Source organism: Stegodyphus dumicola, chromosome 6 (genome assembly GCF_044657685.1).
Source record: "Stegodyphus dumicola isolate Sdum_Otavi_A_Nest chromosome 6, ASM4465768v1".
Taxonomy (NCBI): Eukaryota; Metazoa; Arthropoda; class Arachnida; order Araneae; family Eresidae; genus Stegodyphus; species Stegodyphus dumicola.
Window position 1 is genome coordinate 12,634,771 of NC_140773.1, and position 23,959 is coordinate 12,658,729.

General features: G+C 35.4%; 1 protein-coding gene across 2 annotated transcripts in view; it reads left to right on the top strand.

Annotated features, from left to right (window-relative positions):
- Positions 1-23,278, top strand: part of LOC118185924 (cotranscriptional regulator ARB2A homolog) — a 133,258-nt gene extending 109,980 nt beyond the window's left edge. For both annotated transcript variants that reach the window (XR_015041574.1, XM_035355894.2), the window contains one exon: positions 22,608-23,278. Coding sequence is in view for 1 of the 2 variants with exons in the window: in XM_035355894.2 (XP_035211785.1) it covers positions 22,608-22,717 (110 nt within the window). In the remaining variant the exon portion in view is untranslated. The remainder of the gene's footprint in view (positions 1-22,607) is intronic.
- The last annotated feature ends 681 nt before the right edge of the window (positions 23,279-23,959 follow it).

Consider the following 23,959-nt stretch of genomic DNA (forward strand, 5'->3'; position numbering starts at 1 on the left):
CGATGCAACAAATCCTTCTGTCTTTAGCTAGTGAATAAATAAAACCTTTTTTCTGTCTTTATTCCCATTGACATAAATATAATTTTACTCAGACTGAAAGTCATGTTGGAGACGATTCTACATAAAACAGACTTTTGCCCTCGCGACGCCAGGGGGGGGGGGAAGTGCTGCGTTGGCGAAGTTCGAACGAAACATGGTAAGGAAAAGTGATGTAAAAGCTTAAATTGTGGTAGGGAAATGTCTTTCGAAACTTAGCACTGGAGAACTCCCTTTTATATATAATTTGTAATTTTATACTTTTCGTCGCAGAAGAATTTAGGAGTTTTAAGGCAACCGTGCAATCATCGAAATTAATTCATTCTTCTTCTTTACATTCAAAATGATATTTTTTCGGTGGAGATAACAAAAGAAATTTTTTCCTTAATCACAGTGTAAAATAGGTATGTTTACATTGTGGTAATAGGTATGCTACCTATAATAAAATAGGTATGCTACACAATGTGTAGGATTTCCGCAGTTTACTCTATCATGTTTAGTGTTAATTCTAATCGATAGTTCTATTTGAGAGAGCAATTTCGGCAGTGTGTTCGATTCAATCATAACCTCGATGTAGTCTTAATGACTATTTATTTTTCACACATCTTTATATTTTACAGTATTTACCTGGTAAATGATAATTATTTCAATGACAGTACATTTTAGTTATTAACGTCATAAGTTTCGAAATCGAAGTTCGTCTTTACGCTCTCGCGAGCGGTTCGAATCTCCTCTCGTTCCCTAATCTCAATTAGGGAAAAAGAAAGGAAGAATGCTCGCCATCTAGCGGCAAGAATGGAACATTTAGCCCAATTGTTAGCGCTGTAAAGTGTTCCGCGATATCACTCATTGGCCGTTTCGGAACAGGAAAAGTGAAAAATTAACTGTCCCTTCTCCAGGATTTGAACCGCGGGTCTTCCTATTGCTAAATAGACATGGTAATCACTTACACCACGTGAGCATGCATGGGGGAATGAGATGATCCCTCATACCCTTAGGCAGACAGCTTTTGTGTGCTTGTTAATATCTTAATGACTCGGCTTGTTCATTTATTAAAATTCAATCGTGCAAAAATGTTCAACTCAGCTTTAGCAACTTGTTCTAAGATTTTTTTTAACTCCTAATTCAGAAGTTACCGCGATTTATTTGGGGAACATGCAATTTTGTTTCGCGCTTGATGTCTATTTATGTAATTGATTGCCCACGAAAATGGTTTCTGTTGAAAGTATTAGTTAATATACATTAGGGATTCTTAACATGGATTGGAAGTTTATTTCGAACTCAAGTTTTTAGCATATACATGTATCTTTTGTGCTATGGAATAAATAAACATAAAAATGCTCTAAATGTATCTTCTGTGCTATGGAAAAGGGATATGTAATCTAATATTAAAGTCTTGAATAAAAATTTGGTGAAATTTTTTTACGGTTTTTCATCTCAAATAGACCAGAAAAACGAAACATATTCATCGACTTTTATGAAGCTTTAATTCAGTTTTCCCTGATGAGTTCTAAATTGGAATTTCAGTAAAAGGGAGATTCATTTTTATTTGTATAATTTTGTGTATTTTCCCTTTTGAAATTTTATTTTTCGAGATTGTTCTGCTATGAATTCTCTCTTTAGTTGGACGACTTTTGATATTGTGTTAAACTTCTTATACACGGTTGCAATTGTTATATGATAGAGGAATTGTCTTGCTTTTATTCCAATTTACATGTTTATTTTACTTCAAACCGCTGCTAAATAAGTTTATTTTACTTCAAGCCTGCTGCTAAATAAGTTTATTTTACGTCAAACCTGCTGCTAAATAAGTTTATTTTACGTCAAGCCTGCTGCTAAATAAGTTTATTTTACTTCAAGCCTGCTGCTAAATAATTTATTTTACTTGAAACCTGCTGCTAAATAAGATTATTTTACTTGAAACCTGCTGCTAAATAAGTTTATTTTACTTCAAGCCTAAATAAGTTTATTTTACTTCAAGCCTGCAGCTAAATAAGTTTATTTTACTTCAAGCCTGCTGCTAAAGCGCAAGATATTTACAGGGGTTGGACAAAAATATGGAAACACCTTTAAAAAAACATGTTTCTTTGCTTAATATGGTGTAGGAAACCCGTTGGCATCCAAGACAGCTTGCAGTCTTCTCGGAATGGATAAGTACAGTTCCTGTATGTTTGCCAAGGGAATATTATACCATTCTTCCTGCAAAACGGTGGCAAGTTCAGATGACGATGTTGGCGGTGGATAACGAGAATGCACGTTCCGTTCCAATGTAGACCACAAAGGTTCGGTAATATTCAGGTCTGGTGACTGTGGTGGCCAGGGGAGATGGGACAACTCATCCTCGTGCTCAGAAAACCAGTCCTGGACAATGTGAGCTGTGTGAACAGGGGCTTTGTCGTCTTGGAAGACACCATCACCATCGGGGAACAAAGTTTGTACCATGGAATGAACTTGATCGGCCAAAATGTTCACATAAGTCTTGGCAGTCATGTGCCCTGACACACTTATCATGGGGCTAGCAAAGCACCACGATATGGCTGCCCAAACCATAACAGAACCCCCGCCATGTTTCACTCTTGGCAACAAGCAGTCTGTATTATAGGCTTGAGATGGCGTTCTCCAGACGGCCAGAAGTGGGGAAACAATGTGAAAGAAGACTCGTCAGACCATATTACTCGCTTCTCCTGCTTTATGACTTAAACACCACCTTTTCCTGTTACGGGCATTAGCATCACTGATGAGTGGCTTCTCGATTGCAGCACGGCCAGCAATTCCCTGTTTATGAAGCTCCCTTCTAATTGTTTTGGTACTCACAGGGTTCGGTAACACAACATTCATTTCAGCAGTAACTTTTGCAGCTGTGGTCTTGTCTTATTTTTCGTCACAATTGCCCTTATGATCGTCTATCACGATCACTCAGGACACACTTTCGTCCGCGCTGTGATTTAGCAGATAATGTTTTTCCGCTTTTCAAATATGCGGAATAAATCTTCGATACAGTACCTCTTGAAACACTAAACACCTCGGCTACCTTGCTTACGGAAGCACCTACAATACGTGCTCCAACAATTTGCCCACTTTCGAAGTCTGTTAACTCTGACATAATGCAATGACAACCTCACATAATAGTACTCCGACAACAACTGAACTGTTTAGCACATTTACGAAGTTGTATAAGTGGCGTCAGTAGTCAAAAACGCCAGCGCAACCTACATATTTCATGAAAATCAATCTTTCTTTTCAAACATGCATTTCACAAGGTGTTTCCATGTTTTTGTCCATCCACTGTATATTCCATTTTTTTAATTCACATTTTTAACATATTTATGTATTTCTTTATATATATATTTTAGCCCAAAGCGACTATTACTCTCGAAACGGCATTTTGCGTCGAATCACTACAAACGGCTGTATCACTTTTCAGATTGTTGCCACCAAATATAATCACCTTGTATTATACTTAAAGAAATTAAATAATAAAGAATCTGCATGAATGTATGCATGTTTCTCGCATTGTGGAAAAACAACGGTACGAGAGCCATCAAATTCTGAATAACGTGGTCCTCTACCCAAATATGAGCACCTGGAAGCCCGAATTTGGAATTTGTTTTATTGTCTACTTTATATTTTGTAAAACTTTAAGGAATTTTTGGTTAAAAAAACTCAACGATTACAAGTAGAGCAGTGGCATCACTCTAGAGAATAAACATTTTCATATCCAGCGCGCGAGACTGTCTATCGGAAATTATGCTGTTTTTAAGTATTTTTAGCCCCAAAATACTCTCAAAACGTGTATATGTCTGTAAATGAAAATAAACATTCTTGTCTTCAGCGCGAAAGATTGTGTATCGGAAATTCCAAAGATATGCTGTTTTTAAATATTTTGTAATTTTGCTCTCGAATTGAATTTTATATGATATAAGTGCGAAGAACGTGGCACTTAATAAATAAAGTTAACGTATAGGACGTTGATAGCAATTATAATTTTTAAAAATTCTGAAAGCTTTCAGATTTTATATTACGTGCAAAGTAACTTTTTTATTATTATTATTATTTATTTATTTACACATACATACGCATTTCGAGCAGCATATCTTTAGAATTTCCGATAGATAGTCCCCTCCGCTGGGGAAAAAAATATTTTATTCCGTATAGTGTGTTTCTACCGCTCGCTTTGAAATCGTTGAGTTTCTTAATCAAAAATTCGTTAAAGTTTAAAAAATATAAAATAGATTATAAAAAAAATTCGAAGTTCAAGATTCGAGCTTCCGGGGGCGTGGGTTTGGATGGAGGACTATGTTATTAAAAACTTGATGTCTGAAGGTAGTGTTGTTTTTTAATAGTGTGAGAAACATACATATATTCAAGCAGATTCTTCATTATTTAATTTCTTTAAGTATAATACAGGGCGATAATATTTGGGGGCAACAATTTGAAAAGTGATACGCCGTACATAGTGATTTGGGGCAAAATGTCATTTCGAGGCTAATTGCTGTTCTGGACTAACGTCTCTTTTCGCTAAAAACGCCGGTTTGGGCGTATTTTTTGGGGGAAGGGAGGTAATTTTCTCCACTCAAAGTGACTGAGGAAATTAACAGATACAAATTTCTTGAATGCAAAAAGGGGAAACAAGTACTTCATTAGCTGATTTTTAAGTTTAGTTTAAACTTTCCGCTAAGACTTTTCAGGCATATTTGTGGAAATGTTGAAATGTGAAAAATCGGGATTCGAACCATAGGTCTTTTAATTGGCAGCTGAACAAGCTAACTACTTACACCACAAGGATTCGCACGGGGAATGCGATAAGTCCTAATATCATCATTTTGTTAAAAGGTGATTGGGAAGGGGAATGCTATTTAATCGATCCAATAAATTATACTTTTAGTTCAGGCACCTGCAGAGATTAAGTTTTTCCCATGTCATGAAACATAAAAAACAACTGTACCTTCCCCGGCTTTCTAACCAACAACAGCTCTAGGTGAAACTCCAACAACAGGTCTAGTTTTTCAACACTAGCTCTAGTTTCAACAACGGTTCTACCTTTCAGTTGCTGGATGGTCATGTTAACCACATACATCTCGCCAGCACGCATGGCAAACGCAATCATTCCTGTGTATTGTATATTTGAAGTTTGGATTGTTCAGAGAGGGTAGAAGAACAAACAGAATATTCATTCATTTTTGAGATGATTAAGATGTCTTTGCGATTTATGCGTATGCTTTAATAAGCAGCACATAAAAAAGCAACCATGCCATCAATTAGAGCCATGATGGAGGCAATACTGTTTTATGGTGTAGTGAAAAGTATGTGCTTGTATATGAGATTCTGTGTCTATCGTATACGAATGCTCCTGGAAAGTTGTTTGTATTTGTCTTAGCGCATTTTGTCTCGAAATGGTTCAGATTTCTTTTTTTTTCCTCGCGAATCCCTCCCATCTTGTCCTATTCCATTTTGACGTTGGTGCTCGCCAATTTCGTTCGCTGTATAAATCATGGAGTCAAAATCGTGGTTCAAGAGGGGATAGGAGGAAAGAAGAGAAAAAAAAAAAAAAAAAGATCTCTTTTTCTCTCTCTCGAAAGAGGAAGGAGAATGTGGTTAGGCAATGTTATTGGTTTAAGAGCAAAAAGGGGATCAGTGCGGGGTTTTATAAAGGTTTATGAGGCGTGAAACCTCAGGTCGTGCGTCTGAATTTTTCCTGCAGGCCGCGGAGGGCGCTGTTTTAGAGAAGGTTACAACATTGGCGATCAGCAGAATTTCGTGTACGTTTGGCGAGTTTCTTCTGACATGTTATTTCTCACTCTTCATAAAGTCAGTTGTGAATGATGTGTGATAGTAGTGTGAATGAGGAATTTGTCAGTGTACAAGTGAAGTTATTTTGCTTTTAACGTTAATAAGGCTAGCCATACTTTTCTCAGGTATTGGAGCAGTTTACGATGTTTTAGAATCTAAAAATAATACCTGCTGTACATATGAAAAATTCCACTCATACCTTGAGCTGTGGTGCTAAGATAATTAATTCCAAGTGACGGAGTTGGCATGCAAAACGACATTGAGATAATTATTTTCGAGTTCTACTAATAGTTAAGCATTTCCTATCGTCTGTTGTTTTACGTAGCATGCATTCGCTCAGACGCAAATTAAAAGCTCGTGAAAGAGTTTAAAAGCTAGATAAAGTAGCTGACTCTTGCGCCTGTCGAAATGAACGTCGCCTGGTGCCTCTGATAATCGTACCTCTAGATGTAATATTTTTCGGATATCGTATTATTCCCACTTGCTATGCGAGTTAAGAAGTTAAATACATAGTTGGCAGGAAAAAAGTTGTTAAACTTTCCTGATCGGAACCTCATCTGAAAACTCAGCGCTGGATCATGTCCACGAAATTTAGCGTGCTCGAGAGGCAAGAAATATCTCCTGGCCTAGCCTTGGGCAACTTATTGATGACAATACGAGTTTGTTCCCTTCCGTCCCGGTTTTGATGGTGAACACTCCGAAGATCTCTTAATCCCCTTTTCGCCTAGCTCAAACCTCTGGAGAAAACTTTCGGCTGGATAGTATTCTAAGTAACCCATGTTGCAAAGACACTTGTACAATTATAAACATGCATGCCTTCTTCGGTGTTCGAACTCAGTCCAAGGCAGCGGCAGCCTACTTCTACGACCATGCCAGCTGGGAGGCAGGAAAATAACTTAGTTGGTACCCACCAGCAGAACAGGTACCAACTTAATAAACTGTTTAGAACACGACGTTTTCAACTAAGGGTTGGGCGACCCTCTCTGTGACCCCGTGCACTTTACTAAACGAATAAACAGTTGATTCCAGAAAACGGAGTTCCCCTTTTTATTTCCTTGCATACGAGGTAAAAAGGGAGTGTTGGAATCGCGAAAAATTTTGGATATCATATTTCAACAGAAATATCAATTTTGACCGGTTGCAAATAAATTCGATTTTTTTGCTTGACGTGTGTACGTACGGACTCAATAAAGCATTCTTCCCCTCCCCCCTCCCCAAAATGGATTTAAAGTGGGTTCAAAAGGGATTTTTTCGTGACCTCTGTACGTACGTATGTATGTATCTCGTATAACTCAAAAACTACTACTCGTAGAACTTTGATATTTTGTACATGGGGCTGCTATAAGTAATTTTGAGCCTCGCCTTTTTATTGCAATGAGCTGTACAAAACGTGTATATATATAGTATATATATTCTCTTACCCATCTTAAAATTGTCACCCTGCTTTTATTTTCGCAATCGTTGGTCTTAGTCATATACATCTCATTGCAGAAGTGTTTTGAGGTTTAATTGGATTAACTGATTATGGCAAAGTACACTAGGGGTGATCTACTTAAAGCGAGGGTTGCCTTAGTGGAGGACTTTCTAAGGTAAACATAGGAAAAACCACGAAAATGCCCATAAGTTTAAATGAAGTGCAGCAAAAAATGTGTATGATTAAATAGGCCGTACAAGGAAGTCGTGGTGTCCACTTTTTCTTATTTTTTATTTTAATGCTTAGCGCTCTTACAGTTCACAGAAAGCTCATGTTGGAAGTATGCAAGGAATAGACATACGTTATTTGTTCACGAAGTGGGTAACTTAAATGATCGAAGGAACGCCTGATTCGCCAAAAAAAGAGCCGAGTTCTTTGAGTTTCACCTAGAGCTGTTGTTGGAAGCATACCTGGAAAGTTCGATTCCCATTTTAGAGGAGAAAAGAATGGTTATTTTCCCATGTTAAAAGTGAGTTTAATTTTTAAATTTCTCAAGTGTTTGAAATCTTTTTATTCTGGAATTTTATAGTTATTTCTGTGTGGAAGGGAAGTTTGAGGAAATTTCAAAATTACCGTTGAAAGATATCAGTTCTGAAAATTAGCGTTTGAAGCAGTCGATTCTTCTGATCACACTGTTCGTTCAGTTCTTTTCGCCGTTCGCTCCAATCTGCGAAACCTTCCCGATCACACTTCTCGTTCGATTCTTTCTGCTCTTTGCTACAACCTCGCTAACCGCTTTGTCTTTCTCCATTTAAAATAGTTAAAATATTTGTTTCCTGTTGGAGGACTCTGACGCACATGATACTTTGGGCAGATTACAGTTGTCTCCTGAAGGAAAAGTCATAGTACAGTCAAAAGTCGTTAATTCGGACACCCATAATCCGGAATGATCTATAATCCGGACCTCAAAGCTAAAAACTTTCTGCGCATGCGCCGCGTTGACACATGCGCATAGGCGTTTACGCGTGCGCGTGAGACCTTTTACGTCTGCGCATATGCGTGTGCGCAAGTGCAGAATACGTTTTCGTGTGCGCGTTTTATGTATAACGGACGGTATAAGCTAAAATTATCTAATTAGCTATTTCAGTTAATGTTGATGATTGCGTTGTTCCTTAATTTTCGAATTGGATCCCGCTTATTATTTTTTGCAGACTGTAAGAGTAATACTATAAAAGTAAACTTGAACTTTCGATTATGTCAAATAGAATTTCCGATTTTGGAGCTCCCAAAGGATCGTACAAAACGAAAGTATGCTTCGATGTCCATCAAACAAAAAGTGGAATTGCTGCAAGAAATGGATAAAGACGTGAAGAATGTGACAGAGAGGTTAGTGAAAACGAAAAAACTTCGATTGACAAGTTAGTCGGTATTCTCGGCACAGCAATTAACGGGACTTGAACAGCGGAACTTTGTAACTGAACAAGAAATTATGTCTGTTTATAGAATTAAAGAGAAAGTATTATCACATAAAACTAAGCAACTTAAACAACGTACATTGAAAGAAATGTTTAATAAAGTAAACAAATAAATATTAAGCTTTTTTTTTTTTTTTTTTTTTTTTTGTAAATTTTGATACCCTTTAGATCATAATTGTCCTTTATTTCATAAATTACGGTTTCATATTTTTAATTTTAGAATTTCTGCATGCCATCTTACGAGATTTAAACTGTTGATCTATAATCCGGAATCGCCGAAGTCCCGACGAGTCCGGATTAACGACTTTTGACTGTAGTTTCTAACTTTTAGTTAATTTCTCACTTATCACAAACGCCTGACAAAAATTAAAGCATACTGTTATAATTTCCCCATATTTAGGGGTTAGAGCCGAAAACATAGCAGACGAAAACGTCGCCGAGAAAACAAGAATCGTGGTAGAAAACATCTTGGTGAAAAACAATCGTGGTAGAAAACATCGCAGTTCTAAAATATTGTGGTACAAATTATCGTGGTCGAAAATAAAGCGGTTTAAAATCATCGTCGTCAAAAATATCGTAGTGAAAAATAAAGTACTTACAAGTCATCGCATACATGCTTTTTTCAAATTGCATAGTGACATATTATGTAACTCACTTTCGACATAACTAACAAATCGACATCCAAAAAATTGATTTCACGCTATACATGAAAATGTTAACGACACTTTAAGAATAAACGGGAAAAAAAGCAACATATATTATTTCATGTAACAACATTTTCATTAAAGCAATATCAGATTAACAAACGTGAAAGAAAATAATTTGATCATTAAAGAAGCAATTTTTATAGAAGTAACCTCATGCAGTTATTTAGATTCCTTTTTCTAAGCATTTTTAGACTGTACATTTCATGAAAAATCATCGGTTAAACTTTGTTTTAAAAAAAAAAGCTTAATTTGTTAATGACCTTTGTTAACATACTACTATACTACATAAATTTAAAATTCGATTAAGCTTTTTAAGTTGCATTAATTTTCTACTCATTTTCAATTTTTAAATGCTTAAGTTTCATTCTTATTTTTTCAACAAAAATTTATTACTTCGTTCAAATATATGAAATATGAAAGTAAAAGAATCCATCTTTCTTTCTTGCGCTCTATGATCTTTATACGAACATGCATTTACTACTTTTAGAACCTGAAAACGCATGTGTGCGATGTTATCGTCATGCGATGATTTGCAGGTGCTTTATTTTTTACCACGATATTTTTGACGACCATGTTTTTAAAGTGCGAAGTTTTTGAACCGCTTTAATTTCGGCCACGATGTTCTAGAACTGCGATGTTTTCTCTTTGCAGTGTTTTGTATCACGACGTTTTCGGAGGACACCTATTTAGGTTCTGTTACACATAGAAAATGCCGTGGTTCGCAAAGCAAATGTTTATTATTGAGATACGCAGAGATACACGCAGTGTTACATGCAAAGAAACACAAGCAACGATAAGTACAAGCAAGGATAAGCGGTTACAGAGGTCATATATATAACTTTAGAACAGATCATGGTTTAACAAATCATAAACAAGACACAATAAATAACCAATCAAAAGTAACATACAGAATGAGATTTAAGTTTCAGAATAACTCGGACCTGGCTGAAAGCTAATGAATGTATCGGACGTGACAGAAAGCTATACTTCCTTTTAACGAGTAAGAATGCGATTACAAATATCCCAACAGGTTCCAACCATCCACGCTGTTTGGCCAATAAATGGCTTCTGAAAGAAATCGGTATCCTATGAATGGATATCGTTTGGTTTACGCTATTAAATATGAGACCTAACATGTTATTTTGGAGTTAATAGGGTCAAGAATTTCTTTTCTAAATTGCAAAGACACTGTAGTTTGAATCCTTCTGTGTTTTCGCGAACACAAAAATTCATAATCTGTGGTGGGGGGGGGGTTCGCGTCTAAGAGTAATAATTATTTATTGAAAAAATTTCACAATTTGAAGGCTGTGCATTAAATTCTTTGCGTCTTTGTTATCTTCATTTTCTTAGAATTGACCTTACTTTAAGTTTTAAGAATTTCGACGTTCAGATTTTAAGAATTCAGCAAATTCTTGTCATCCACCCCACTTCACCTATGCTCCAATTCGATTTTATGAATCGCGAAGCCTTTCAAACCATTCTCAGTGCTGGTTTAATCACGGACGTGTTAGGCATCCCGCCGGGCTTCCTCTTCCGCTCTCTTGGACATACATGTATATTTCACGTGGCGCTGCATTTCAGTATTTTAAATCCTTTCAAGTTTCTCACCCGCCAAGCGATTACGCGAACAAATGACTTGCTGATGTCGAGGCTTTCGAGATCTCTTTTATCTGGTGTGAATTTGCAGTTATGGTCTCTGGATGAGAATTTAATAACGCTGGTCTTTTGAAAAGTATGGAGGCTCCTACAAGACAGATAATCAAATTCGCTTTTGTTTTCCTTCGCTCGACTGTTTGATTAGTCCATCTTCATCTGCATGGAGTACGTATGTATATATATATATTCAAAGAGAGAATCCGTACAATTCGTAAAAAACTTCTCAATTGTGTTATTAATTTCAGAATGATAAGTGCTTAATTTCTTTTCAAAGTTCGTAAGAATTATACTGCACCTTTTCTTTCGTAGATTTAAGTGCAAAAAGTCCTTTCTAGAGAATCGGTGTGAAATTAATTGTTAAAAAGGAACCTTATGTGCAAGGATCTTCCTGGATGAGATCTTAAAGTCGCATTTAAATGTATTTAAGGGCTGAGGAATATTCATAACAGATAGAAATTCGTGTAAAACGTTAATATGAAAATAGTGGTCAGAAATCCTTTGAAATCCAAAAGAGTTTTTATTTATTTATTTTTTTTTTTTTTTTTTTTTTTTTCTTTTTATGAACATACGATTTAAAGTATCCGATTTCTGGACAGATATTAGCCTATTAGATGAGTTCGAAACATTATGTAATTTTTTTTTTTTTTTTTTTTTTTTTTTTGTAGGTATTTGTCTGCTTATGTGGAGTAATTATTTCTTCCGTAGTTCCCTCGGCTTTTCGTTGTGTTCGTATTCGAATGCCCTTTCTGCAAATTAAAAATGCTTTTAATCGCTTTTATGCTGCTAAAATGCTTTCTCTGTGTGCTGTAAAAATAATAGTCGTTGAAAGCATCATAAAGGACTGAGCGCAGATTTAGAATTATAAAATTTCCCCCTTCGTTATTTTACTGAGCTGCTGTGGTTATCGTGTAGCATTTCAATTTGTTCTTAATTATGGATTATATTAGAGTAAATGCATTCATAAATACAAGTTGTGACAGGTGACGGAGGACGGGAACGCCTAGTGTTTAACGGAGGTAAACAGGCATATGTCCCACGCCCTCCCCTATATAGATACAAGAACTCCCTGGGGTCCCACAAGGGCGCACCGGGAGTTAAGAAACGAGACTGTGTAGCTTGAAAAAAGAGTGGAGTTGGCAACAACTGTTTTTTTTTATGTCATGCCACTGTGATGCTTCTTTGGCGAAATGAAGCAACTCCAATGATGGAACACAGCAATAACTTTTATTTAACACTCAAAAAAATGGCGACATACAAACAAGAAAAGAAAACATATTCTATCATTTAAAAATAAATTACATTCTTCGTGCGAGAGTCGCACGAGGCACTCGAGTCTGGTTTCAAATATTGCCATTCACAAGTACCTTAATGTTCATCTATTTAAATTATTTAAACTACAAGATTTTAATATTTTTTAAATCTGTTACACCACACACCTCCGGCCCACCAGCGGCCGAACGGTAAAGTCGCTGAACACTGGTAGTTCGGTCCTAGGTTCGAATCCCGCGAACGGGCTGGCTGCATGGGCGTTTTCGTCGTTTTCCCCATGTGTAACGTGTATACGAGCCAGTTTCCCTCAGAAAGTCCTCCACGAAGGCATCCCTCCCCTTAGGGACCCCCATTTCGGTGTTCTCAACTCCAGTTGCCCTTTAAAAGGAGGAGTATAATAAGATACTTTCTCCCGTCTTTCCGCATGCCTTAGTGGTGTAATTGGAAGCACACTCGACGCTTATTCAGGAGGTCCATAGATCGAATCCGGCGAGGTTCCTACCCGCCCCACCCCCCAAAACAAAACTGAATGACTTTAGAACTTACTCATATGCTTGCTTAAGGTTTATAAAAGTGAATTCTCCTTCAGCAGGTATTCAATTATTAAACCAGTGATTATATCACGAAAATTCGAAGATGGAATAGAATGTGTATATGCAGAATATCACTAGGTTTGTGGTGCTTTTAGTCAAGAATTTTTAGTTACGTTGCTATTGTTCTATGTGATTTCCCAATGAACATCAATGTAGGTTGATTTCGGAGCTGCAATGCATTGTGGGTAAGTAGCACTAGTAATAGATTACTAAATGGTTTCCTGAAGCTCGTAAAAGTGACACCAGATATCTGCTTGATACGCAACGAATTATCTTGGAGATGAACTGAAGGATTCGCGTCTGTCTGCGAACAGATTTGCAAAATGGAATAAACAATATGGGCATTTGGAATGTTACCCCGAACTTAAGACATTGTTTATCACTTGTTTTACTGATTCAAAAGTGTAGCACCAGCGCTGTTTAAGCAAATTAAAATCCTGTGGTTTGTTTTCAACAATGGGTTAATTTTAAATTTACTTAATTAAATTCAGTTTGTACGTCTTTACATTCCGGCTGATGCATCTGTAAAAAGTAATTTTGTGAACCGTGTTGAATTTTCATTAGTTTTCTGCACGTTTTTACTTACTTCGAAATATTATAATCGCGAAAAATTGCCGGTATTCAACAACATTCAATCTTAATTTCGTGCCCCGAAAATATTGACACTGCCATTGTTGTAGGCCACATATTGCATTCTGTGCACAGTATGCACAACAGCAGAAAGTAACATGTCTGCAGGAATCTCCCGTACAGTCCGTGATATGTTATCCTTCAACGTAGCCAGGTCCTGGACCACTCCTTGATAGACCTTGGACTAAAGGTAACCCCATAGCCAGAAGTCGCAGGGGGTAAGATCAGGCGACCGAGGTGGCCATGCAGTTGGAAAGTAGCGGCTAATGACTCTTTCTGTTGTGAATTTGTGTCGTAGCATTTGTTGCACCCGTACAGCAACGTGTGGAGTGCATGAAAATGATTTCCTCCAGCCACTGTCTTTGCTGAAGTGCCGGAATGACAAAGCTGTTCAACATGTGGCGATATTTCTCTCCGGTAACAGAACAGGTTTCCGGTTTTGTCGGGGTAAAGTTCTCATAGAAGAATGGACCTACGATAAATTACGCTGTGAACCCACACCAAACCTTTGATGAATGTAAGGGAATTGCTGTGACTGCATGTGCTGATTTGTCATCCCAAATTCGGCAGTTCTGGGTATTCACAGTTCCGTTCAGGTAAAAATGGGCCTCGTTTTCCCATAAGATTTTCCACGTCCAAGCATCATCCACCTCCATTCTGGCAGGAAAGGTGAGAGCAAAAGTCAATCCCTTATCATGGTCGGGCTACAGTAACTCCTGTACACGGCTGATCTTGTACGGATAATCTTTCGTAAGATTTTCCATACCGTACTGTAAGGCATATCCATATTCCATAAGGCATATCCATAATAAAAGGTAATTTTATTCCGCATTAATTTGCTCTATTTTCTATTACACAGCGCCAAATATTTCCCTAGAGGTGACTTTTGGATTTTTTTTTTTTTTTTCCCTCCCCGCGGAATCCTTAGTCCCCCGTCTTGTTAAAACTTCCTACAAAATGTGGCGTCATTCTCGCAAATAGATCCTTAGTCCCCCGTCTTCTTAAAACTTCCTACAAAATGTGACGTCATTCTCGCAAATAGATCGCGCTACAGAACACTGTGAGCACTGTCAGTTTAATTATGGCCACCCGGTATATACAAATATGTATTTGTATATTATTAGCCAAATTGGCGTTAGTCAAGAAGAGATATTGGTCTCAAAATGAGATTTTGCGTTGAATGACTATAAAAGTCTGAATCACTTTTCAGATTACAGCCACCAAATATTATTATTTGTACTATGTTTAAAGAAACTTAATAATAAAGAATCTTCATAAAACGTATGTATTTTTTTTTTTTCGCATTGTGAGAAACCAACGGTACCTGGAGCCATCAAATTTTGAATAATGTAGCTCTATATCCGAATATGAGCATTTAAAAGCACGAATTAGGAGTTTGGAATTTCTTTTGTCTATTTTTATCTCAACGCGCGAGACTGTTTATCTGAAATTCTAAAGATACGCGTATGCTGTTTTGAAATATTTTCAACCCGAAGTGGCGTTAGCCCAAATACTCTCCAAACATGTATATGTCTGTAAATGAATATTACGCACTTTGAGCGTAATATAAAATCTTAAAACTTCCAGTTTTTTATTTTTTTTTAATCCAAAGGGGCTTTGTTCCTGAAGGACTATTGTTTTCGTTTTGCGATTTTGCGTTGAATCACTATAAATGTCCGTTTCACTTTTCAGATCGTTGCCACCAAATATTAGAGCCCTGTATTATATTTAAAGAAATTAAATAATGAAGAATCTTGCATAAATGTATGTTTGTCTCTCGCATAGTGATAAAACAAGGGTACCTAAAGCCATCCAATTTTGAATAACTTAATCCTCTTGCGAATATAGGCACTTGAAAGCCCAAATTTAAAATTTGGAATTTGTTTTGTGATCGATTTCATATTTCGTAAAACTTTAACGAAGTTTTGGTTAACAAACTCGAGGATTTCAAAGCGAGCAATGGCAGTGTTGTACAGAAAAAACATTTTTATCTCCAGCGCGCGGAACTGTGTATCAGAAATTCTAAAGATAGGCTCATTTTAAAATTATTTTGCGACATTGGTATTGAACTTAAATTTATGGTTTAAGTGCGAAAAACGTGATATTTAATAAATGAAGGTAACACACAAGACGTTAAAAAAACGTCCCTTTGGACGTAATTTAAAATCTGAAACCTTTCATGTTTTATTTTATTTTATTTGTTACGCTATAACTTCTAATTCTGTACATCCCTTTCTTGTTGCGATCGGTAGCACCAAGCATATATATATAGTATATGTTCCCACCCTGTTATCCGGCTGGGTGAACTCATATTCTTATATGTTGGTAAATTGTGCATTTTCTGCTTTCAATGTTATATGGTATTTTCTCCCTAATTCCAGTATGCCTTCATGGTGTAACGGGTAGCACACTCGGCGCGTATTCGAGAGGTCCAGCCTCTAGTCCCAGCGTGAGCATTGCACATTTTTCGTGTTTCCTACTTGAAAAATAACCTAATGCCTCTACAGAGTGATTGAATTATGTTGATTTTATGTTCCGATTTAAGTTATCCTGCAGTTTGTTTTTAGTTATCCTGCATGCAACAAATGTAGAATTATCAACATTTTAAAAGTGTAAATGGAGTCTAGCCCTGTATCTCTTAATGAATTCAGTTGATGCACCAGCTTATTTTTGTCCAGTGGGACTAAATGTTATCTTTCGATTTTGTGCACCAAAAATTTTGTCTTCCTGTCCGCTGGCCGAATTGCTTGTTTCTGCGTAGAATCTGTTCTTTTAATTGTAAAAGTTGTCTTTGTAACTATATTTTGTATTTTAGGTTTTTCTGTATTTTACAATTTTTAATGATGAGGTTTTGAGTTTTTATGTATTTTTGCTTTGCTGCGAAGTGAGAACTGAATTGATTGAATGAGAAATATCTCTAATGAAATGCCAGGAAATAAGTTTAAATGAAGCGCAGTATAAAATGTGTGTAATTTAATAGGCCTTACAAGGAAGTAATGTGGTGTTCATATCAGAATTTTTTTACTTCCTTGTACGAAGTAAAAAGGAAGTATTGTAATCGCGAAAAGCTTCAGGCAGCATATTTCAACGAAAATATCCACTTTTGACCGCTTTCGAATGCAATTTACGATGTTTTTGCGTGATATCTATACCTAAAGACAGAATAAAAGACTCTTTTCCTCCAAAAAAAACTAAAAAACTGCTTTAAAATGAATTCTGAAGAGAATTTTTCGTGGCGTCTGTACGAACGTATGTACGTACGTGCGTGCGTACGTACGTACGTATCTCGCATAACTCAAAAAGGAGTAGCCTCAGAACGTTGAAATTTTGTATATAGGACTGCTATAACATGTAGATGTGCACCTCGTATTTTGGTTGCGATTGGCTGCACCAAACGTATATAAATATATTTATAAATATATCCACTCTGTTAACCGGTTCAGTAATCTCAGTTTCTTTACTCATATACGTTTGTAAATTGTACATTTTTTGCTTTAAAAATGATTGAATTATGTTGTTTTTAGCTTTCGTTTAAAGTTTTTATGCCTTTCGTAATTCTGGAAGCAATATTTGTACGATTATCAACAATTTAAAAGCTGTTTAAGTGCGGTTAAGTTTTAAATAACATGGCGGACATATTTGTTTACATTTGAAGCAGCAGAATTGTAGATTTGTTGCCAATCTAGAGAAACTTAGCTTCGCAACAACAAAGATAACGCCTTCTTTTATTATTGCCAATTAAATCATGCTTAATTCTTTCTGGAATTTTTTCGAGGAAATAAGCGTTTAAGATTTACTTCGTAATTTTTAATATAGATATTTTGAGTTTTTATGTATTTTTGCCTTGTCGCGAAGTGAAAACTGAATTAATTGAATGAGAAATACTCAATCGTCTGTGAAAAACTTTTTTTTTTTTCCCGTTTTCTTTGCTTAATTTCTTTTATACATCGTTCTAGCTTTATTATAGTATTTGAATAGAACATTTGGCAACGATTAGATAATTCTTTAAATGATATAAATTTTGTGCATTCTGAGTTATAATATGAACGAAATATAATACTGTTAAGTAAACCTAGCGCCAGAGTATCGCTATGGTAAGCAAAGTGAATTTTAAGGAATGCATTTATTCTATTATATAATTCTATTATATAATAAGTTTAAATGTAATGCAAGAAAAATGCGTATAATTTAATATTCCGTACAAGGAAGTCATGTGGTGTACACATCAGATTTTTTTAACTTAATGAGAAAATTTTTTGGATTGCGATTGAGGATTCGGGCGATTTTCGAAAAGAATCCTTTTAGGTGTTATTGAGCGAAATAAAAAAAAAAAAATGCTTTTGTCCAGAAGTTCTTAAATCAAAGCTTGAGTTGCGGCTACAAGAAAAATTTTTCCTACCTGTAGCTATTCAGTTTTTCTTCATGGAAAGAGCCTTAATCTTCTGAGAGAAAGAAAATTCCGACTTTCTGTCTTTTCTGCGGAAATGGAGAAAAGTGCAGGAGTTGCAACAGAACTCTCTATTAGGACCCGGGAAAAAATTGATGATGTCTGCCGATAAAATACGATATTATTATTCATGATAAGAGGTTGCCTCTCTTTATTGAGTGATTTTATTTTTTTATCGGAATTTTTCTCTTTCTGCACCGTTCGCCGTTCGGTTCCGTTTTTCCGTCCCCTCCTTTTCCTTTCTATTTTTCTTTACTGTGGAGCCGAATGACTGCAAAATTACCTTTCAAAAACATCGTTCGTTTTAAAAACATTGTTAATCTTTTCGAGAAAATGCTTGCTTGAATGAATGTTCTCATGCAAATGTTCCGCCGAAGTTGCCTGTGCAGGAATACGATGTGATGTTAGGGAAAAAAAAAAAAAAATGGTAAGATGAAATTTTCTTCTTGATTTCTTTTTAATGTAATTTTTTATGCGTGTGTATTTTGACCGAAGTGCGTAGGATAGATTTTTTAACCTCCCTTACCCCCCCCTCGATTTTCTTACTTAAGAAATTGGTGTTTTGTTTCCGGAGTTTTTTCCCATTATTGTTGTTACATCATGTGGAATGTAAAGTTAATAAGTTTTAGATTAAGTTTCCGAGCGTGTGTTCATTCCCCTGTCTCCTCGCCTGCCCCAAAGTGTTCTTCGCCAGCTCTAGATTTGTTTCCTAGAGAGCTTTGAGTTTGTGATCAAAACTTTTCTAATGTAGACGTTAACGTGGTTAGATATGAGATTGAGAATATTTTATCATCTCCAAATAACGTGATTTTTTTTTTGATAACTTAACTTTTTTTTTTTTTTTTTTTTTAAATATTTCGTACTTTTTCTCTTCACTGCGCAAGATGAACTACCTTTAATCTCGTATGTTTACCTTTCAGCTTTCTTCATTTCCTCTTGATTTATAAGTTTCTTGAAGTATTAAATTGTTGTCTTTCTTATGTTATGTTATGCACGCAAATTTGCTTCGTTATTTTGTTCTGTCTCTTTCCTAAACGCTGCCAGCTTTGCATCGGAGTAAACTCGTTTTTTCTCTTTCTTGATATTCTAAATTGCAAAACACGTTCTGTAGCTGAGCTGCTTCTTGAAGGTTGCATGAAATGTCTTTTTAATTTAACGTCAAGTGTATTTTAGCAATTTAACCTATTAACTGCTATGATCCCCATTTGGGGATTTGCCTTAGAAGCGGAAATTTGGTAAATTTAATTAGGTTGGCAATCATGTTTACTTTTTTACAATGATGTTTAAACCTTTCTTAAGCTTTTGCATGAGTTGTTGAGTAGTAGTTGTTTAAATGAGTGAGCTGGAGAGTATTATCTATGAAAAGAAGTAAAATTTTTGTGAGTTTCAAGATTTCAACATTTTCAAAACGCGGTATGTCATATTATTATCTACATCATTTCCAACGCGTGTGCACTGCCGTGGCTATCTAATGGTTTTAGAATATATTTACTAGCAATTTACTGTCAATGTGAATTTTATTTTCCGGTGAGAGCTACTTGAATGTCGGTCCCCATTTGGTGCCCATGGCAGATTCCATCTATAGTTCGGTTTCCAGTCTCTGTGTCAATCTAGACACCCAGAAATAAATGAAAATTGAGAGAAAAAAATCTGATGTGTACACCACATGACTTCCTTGTACGGAATATTAAATTACACGCATTTTTCTTGCATTTTATTTAAACTTATTAGATTGAATTAAACCTACTTCGCCGACAGCGCATAAACCACTATAATTCTTTAAAATTCACTTTGTTTACCATAGCGACACTCTGCCGCTAGGTTTACTTAACAGTATTATATTTCGTTCATATTATAACTCAGAATGCACAAAATGTATATCATTTAAAGAATTATCTAATCGTTGCCACATGTTCTATTCAAATAGTATAATAAAGTTAGAACTATGTATAAAAGAAATTAAGCAAACAAAACAAAAAAGAAACAGTTTTTCACAGACGATTGAGTATTTCTCATTCAATTAATTCAGTTCTCACTTCGCGAGAAGGCAAAAATACATAAAAACTCAAAATATTTATATTAAAAATTACGAAGTACATCTCAAACGCTTATTTCCTCGAAAAAATTCCAGAAAGAATTAAGCATGATTTAATTGGCAATAATAAATGAATGCGTTATCTTTGTTGTTGCGAAGCTAAGTTTCTCTAGATTGGCAACAAATCCGCTAATCTCCTGTTTCAAATGTAAACATCAACGGCCGCCATTAAAAACAGGCTTACCGGCAATTAAACAACTTTAAAATTGCTGATAATTCTAAAAATATTGCACACAGATTTACTAAAGGCATAAAATCCTTAACCGGAAGATAAAAACAACATAATTCAATCATTTTTAAAGCAAAAATGTACAATTTACAAACATATAAGAGTAAAGAAACTGAGATCACTGAGCCGGGTAACAGAGTGGATATATATATAAATATATTTATATACGTTTGGTGCGGCCGATTGCAACCAAAATACGAGGTGCACATCTGCACGTTATAGCAGTCCTATATGCAAAATTTCAACGTTCTGAAGCTACTCGTTTTTGAGTTATGCGAGATACGTACGTACATACGTTCGTACAGACGCAACGAAAAATTCTCTTCAGAATTCATTTTAAAGCAGTTTTATAATTTTTTTTGAAGGAAAAGAGTATTTTATTCTGTCCTTACGTACAGATATCACGCAAAAACATCATAAATTGCATTCGATAGCGGTCAAAATGGATATTTTCGTTGAAATATGCTGCCTGAAACTTTTCGCGATTACAATACTTCCTTTTTACTTCGTACAAGGAAGTAAAAATCAAAAGCAGTTAATGGGTTAAAAAGTTGTATTGTTTCTAAGATTTTTGCTTGTAAGTGTTTTATAATGACGAATCACGTGTAAATATCACTGTCGTGTGATAGTTTCGTTTTGAATACCTGATTATTTCAGTAAATTCCCAATTCCTGTTATACTAGCAGTTATAAACAATACTTTACAAATAGTATTTCTAAAGAGGACAATAATATGACACCTTGGCGAGCACCAAAAAATTATTAAATGTTTCTGGTATCGAACCAGAATAACACATTGCATTGCTCTGTTTGCAAAATGACTGTTGTTCCAAAATGGGTTCAAAAAGGGACTGCGCTTTTTCCAAAATGGGTTCAGAAGGGATTTTTTTCGTGACGTCTGTACGTACGTGTAAAACGAGTAGCCGTAGAACGTTGTGATTATGTATATGGTACTTGTATGTATGTACTTTTGTATATGGTACATGTAGTTCTGCACCTTTTTTTTTTGTTGTAATCGGCCACACCAAACGTATTTGTAAAGAATATATACCGACTCCGTTTACCGGGGTGGCTGAGCTTATGTTTCTATTCTTATATGTTGGTAAATTGTGTATTTTTTCTTAAAAGTGATTGAATTATGTTATTCTTATGTTTCGGTTAAGGTTTTCATGCCTTTCGTTAATCAACACGCAATAATTGTAAAATTATCAACAATTTAAAAGTGACGCTAGGCCTAACGAGATTGCCATCTGTTTACATTTGAAACTCTTAGTAAAATAATGAAATAGGTCAGTTGGTGCAGCAGCTTCAGTCTTTTTGCGCTGTGGGGCCAGAAGTTTATTTTCAGTTTTGTGTTCCTGTCAATTGGCCAAATTGCTTTTTTTTTTTTTTTTTTTTTCTCCGAGTTCAAGTGGAGCGTAGAAAAAAAAAAACCTTAACAAACCCTTTTCGGCGATCGTTAAAATCTGAAAGCTTTCAGATTATTTACTTTTCCCCCAGCCTAAAGAGGCGTTAGCCTAGAAGGGCTCTTGGTCTCGAAACAGCATTTTTCTCTGAATCACTTTTCGAATTGTTGCCACGAAATGTTATCGCCCTGTATTATATTCAGAAGAATTAAATAATGAAGAATCTGCATGAATGTATGGATGTTTCTTGTATTATGAAAAAACAACGCTACCTACAGCCATCGAGTTTTGAGCAACGTAGTCCTCCACCCAATTGCGGGCAACTGGAAGCCCTAATTTTGAATTTTTTTTTATTATTATCTATTGCGTATTTTAAAAAAAATTTAACGAATTTTCTATTAACAAAGTTAACGATTTGAAAGCGAGAAGTGGTAACACTGTAAGGAATAAAACATTTTTATCTCCAACCCTCTATCGGAAATTATAAGATATGCTGTTTTTAAAAATTTTAGCCGAAAAGGGCTTGAGAGCACAAATGCTCTCGAAACATGTATATTTGTAAATGGGGGGAAAAAAGCACCCTTTGAGTGTAATATGAAATCTTTTATCTTTTTTTATTATTATTATTATCTTTAGTTCAAAGATTTAATTGTGTGTTTTTAATAATCCGTGTGTTTTACATTAATTAGTCGTACTTCATTTGCAAAACTTTTATGTTTCGTCAAATTTTGTGGGAACCTGAGTACAAAATTATTGCAGTTTCCCTTATTAGCTTGTTTTAAAATTATTTATATATATTCGCCTGTTTTAAATTGTGTTTTTTTTTTTAATTTTTTTTTTTTTATATATATTTACTTCCAGGAACCCAAAGACACGATTTAACATCTTGGATGAGCTTTACTTCTGTTTACGAATTCATTGATGCAAAATACAGACGAGCCTTGCTCAGCGCGAATGACCGTGATCTGTGAAGAACGAAGCTCTTCTGCAGTATTTTTTACCCATACCGTCCATATGAGAATTCCTCAAAGAAAATACTGGGATGATTTTTCTGGAGATGCTCATCAATATTCCTTTCATTGTCTGTATGACTATTATTCGTTGGATCTCACAAAAAATCTGTATTGTAATTAATTAATATCGCAATTCGGAATGTTTGTTTTCCTCGTCAATGTCGGTAGATGGCGCAACTTGTTCTTCCAGTATTATTAAAATTTGTCGCGCGTCTTCCTTTTTAGTTATTTTTTGCTTTTGCTTCTTCTTATCTGCTAGGGAAAATTTTTTTGTTGTTGTTAAAAAATGGATCTGTAAAATATTAAAAATGTGAATATTTGTTTGTTAATCACATCATGTAACGAGGAGCGTGGGGTAAGTCTTTCATCATTATGTTAGCCTTTGTAAAGATATTTGTGCTATGTTTTTAAATGTCAATAAAAAGTCGTTTTAATTTTTTTTGTCTAAAAAATGTTTTTTTCTTGTTAAAATATTACTTGTTTTGATGTAAACTAATAAAAATAGTTATTTATATTCTGCTTGGGAATATTAAAGGATTCATTTATATTTCACCAAGTTTTTACATCATGTGACTCTCTACATTAAGAATTTTCCGAATTTTTCCAGATGATATTATTTCAAAAAATTAGCAGAGTTTTCATTTATCAATATTTAATTATTTAAAATAACAAATCCTTCTAATACACAGAACGATTGCGTTCTAAAATAGTTTATATGATATGTATTCATCCGCTCCGAGTATTTTATTGAAGAATTCTTCGTTACATTTATCAAAGAAGTAAATGGTTTGCTTGTTCAGCAACTTGGAATTTGATTGTAGATTTTTTAAAGCAGCTGATGTACGTGTGAGTAACACGTGCATACGAAAATATCCCTAACATTAACTAGGAAAGCCGAAATCTTAGTTAAGATAGACATGTTACAATTAATAATCGAATTTAATAAGGAAAAGTAACAGTTGCCGGGTACATTATAACGGCTTAAGAAATTCAGAGCACAGTACAGATGCGAGTACACAAGTTCACATATCTCGGCGAAAACAGAGATGCACACATTTGTTGAAGTAGTTCCACTTGACTGCCGGGGAAAAATCTTCTCTCCCCGTCAGCCTGTAGGTTTGCCAAACGGGTTTACTGTTTCGCCAATTGGCGCTTTTCTGTACAGTTTTTAAGTCCGTATCGCCTATTTGGCGCTGCCGC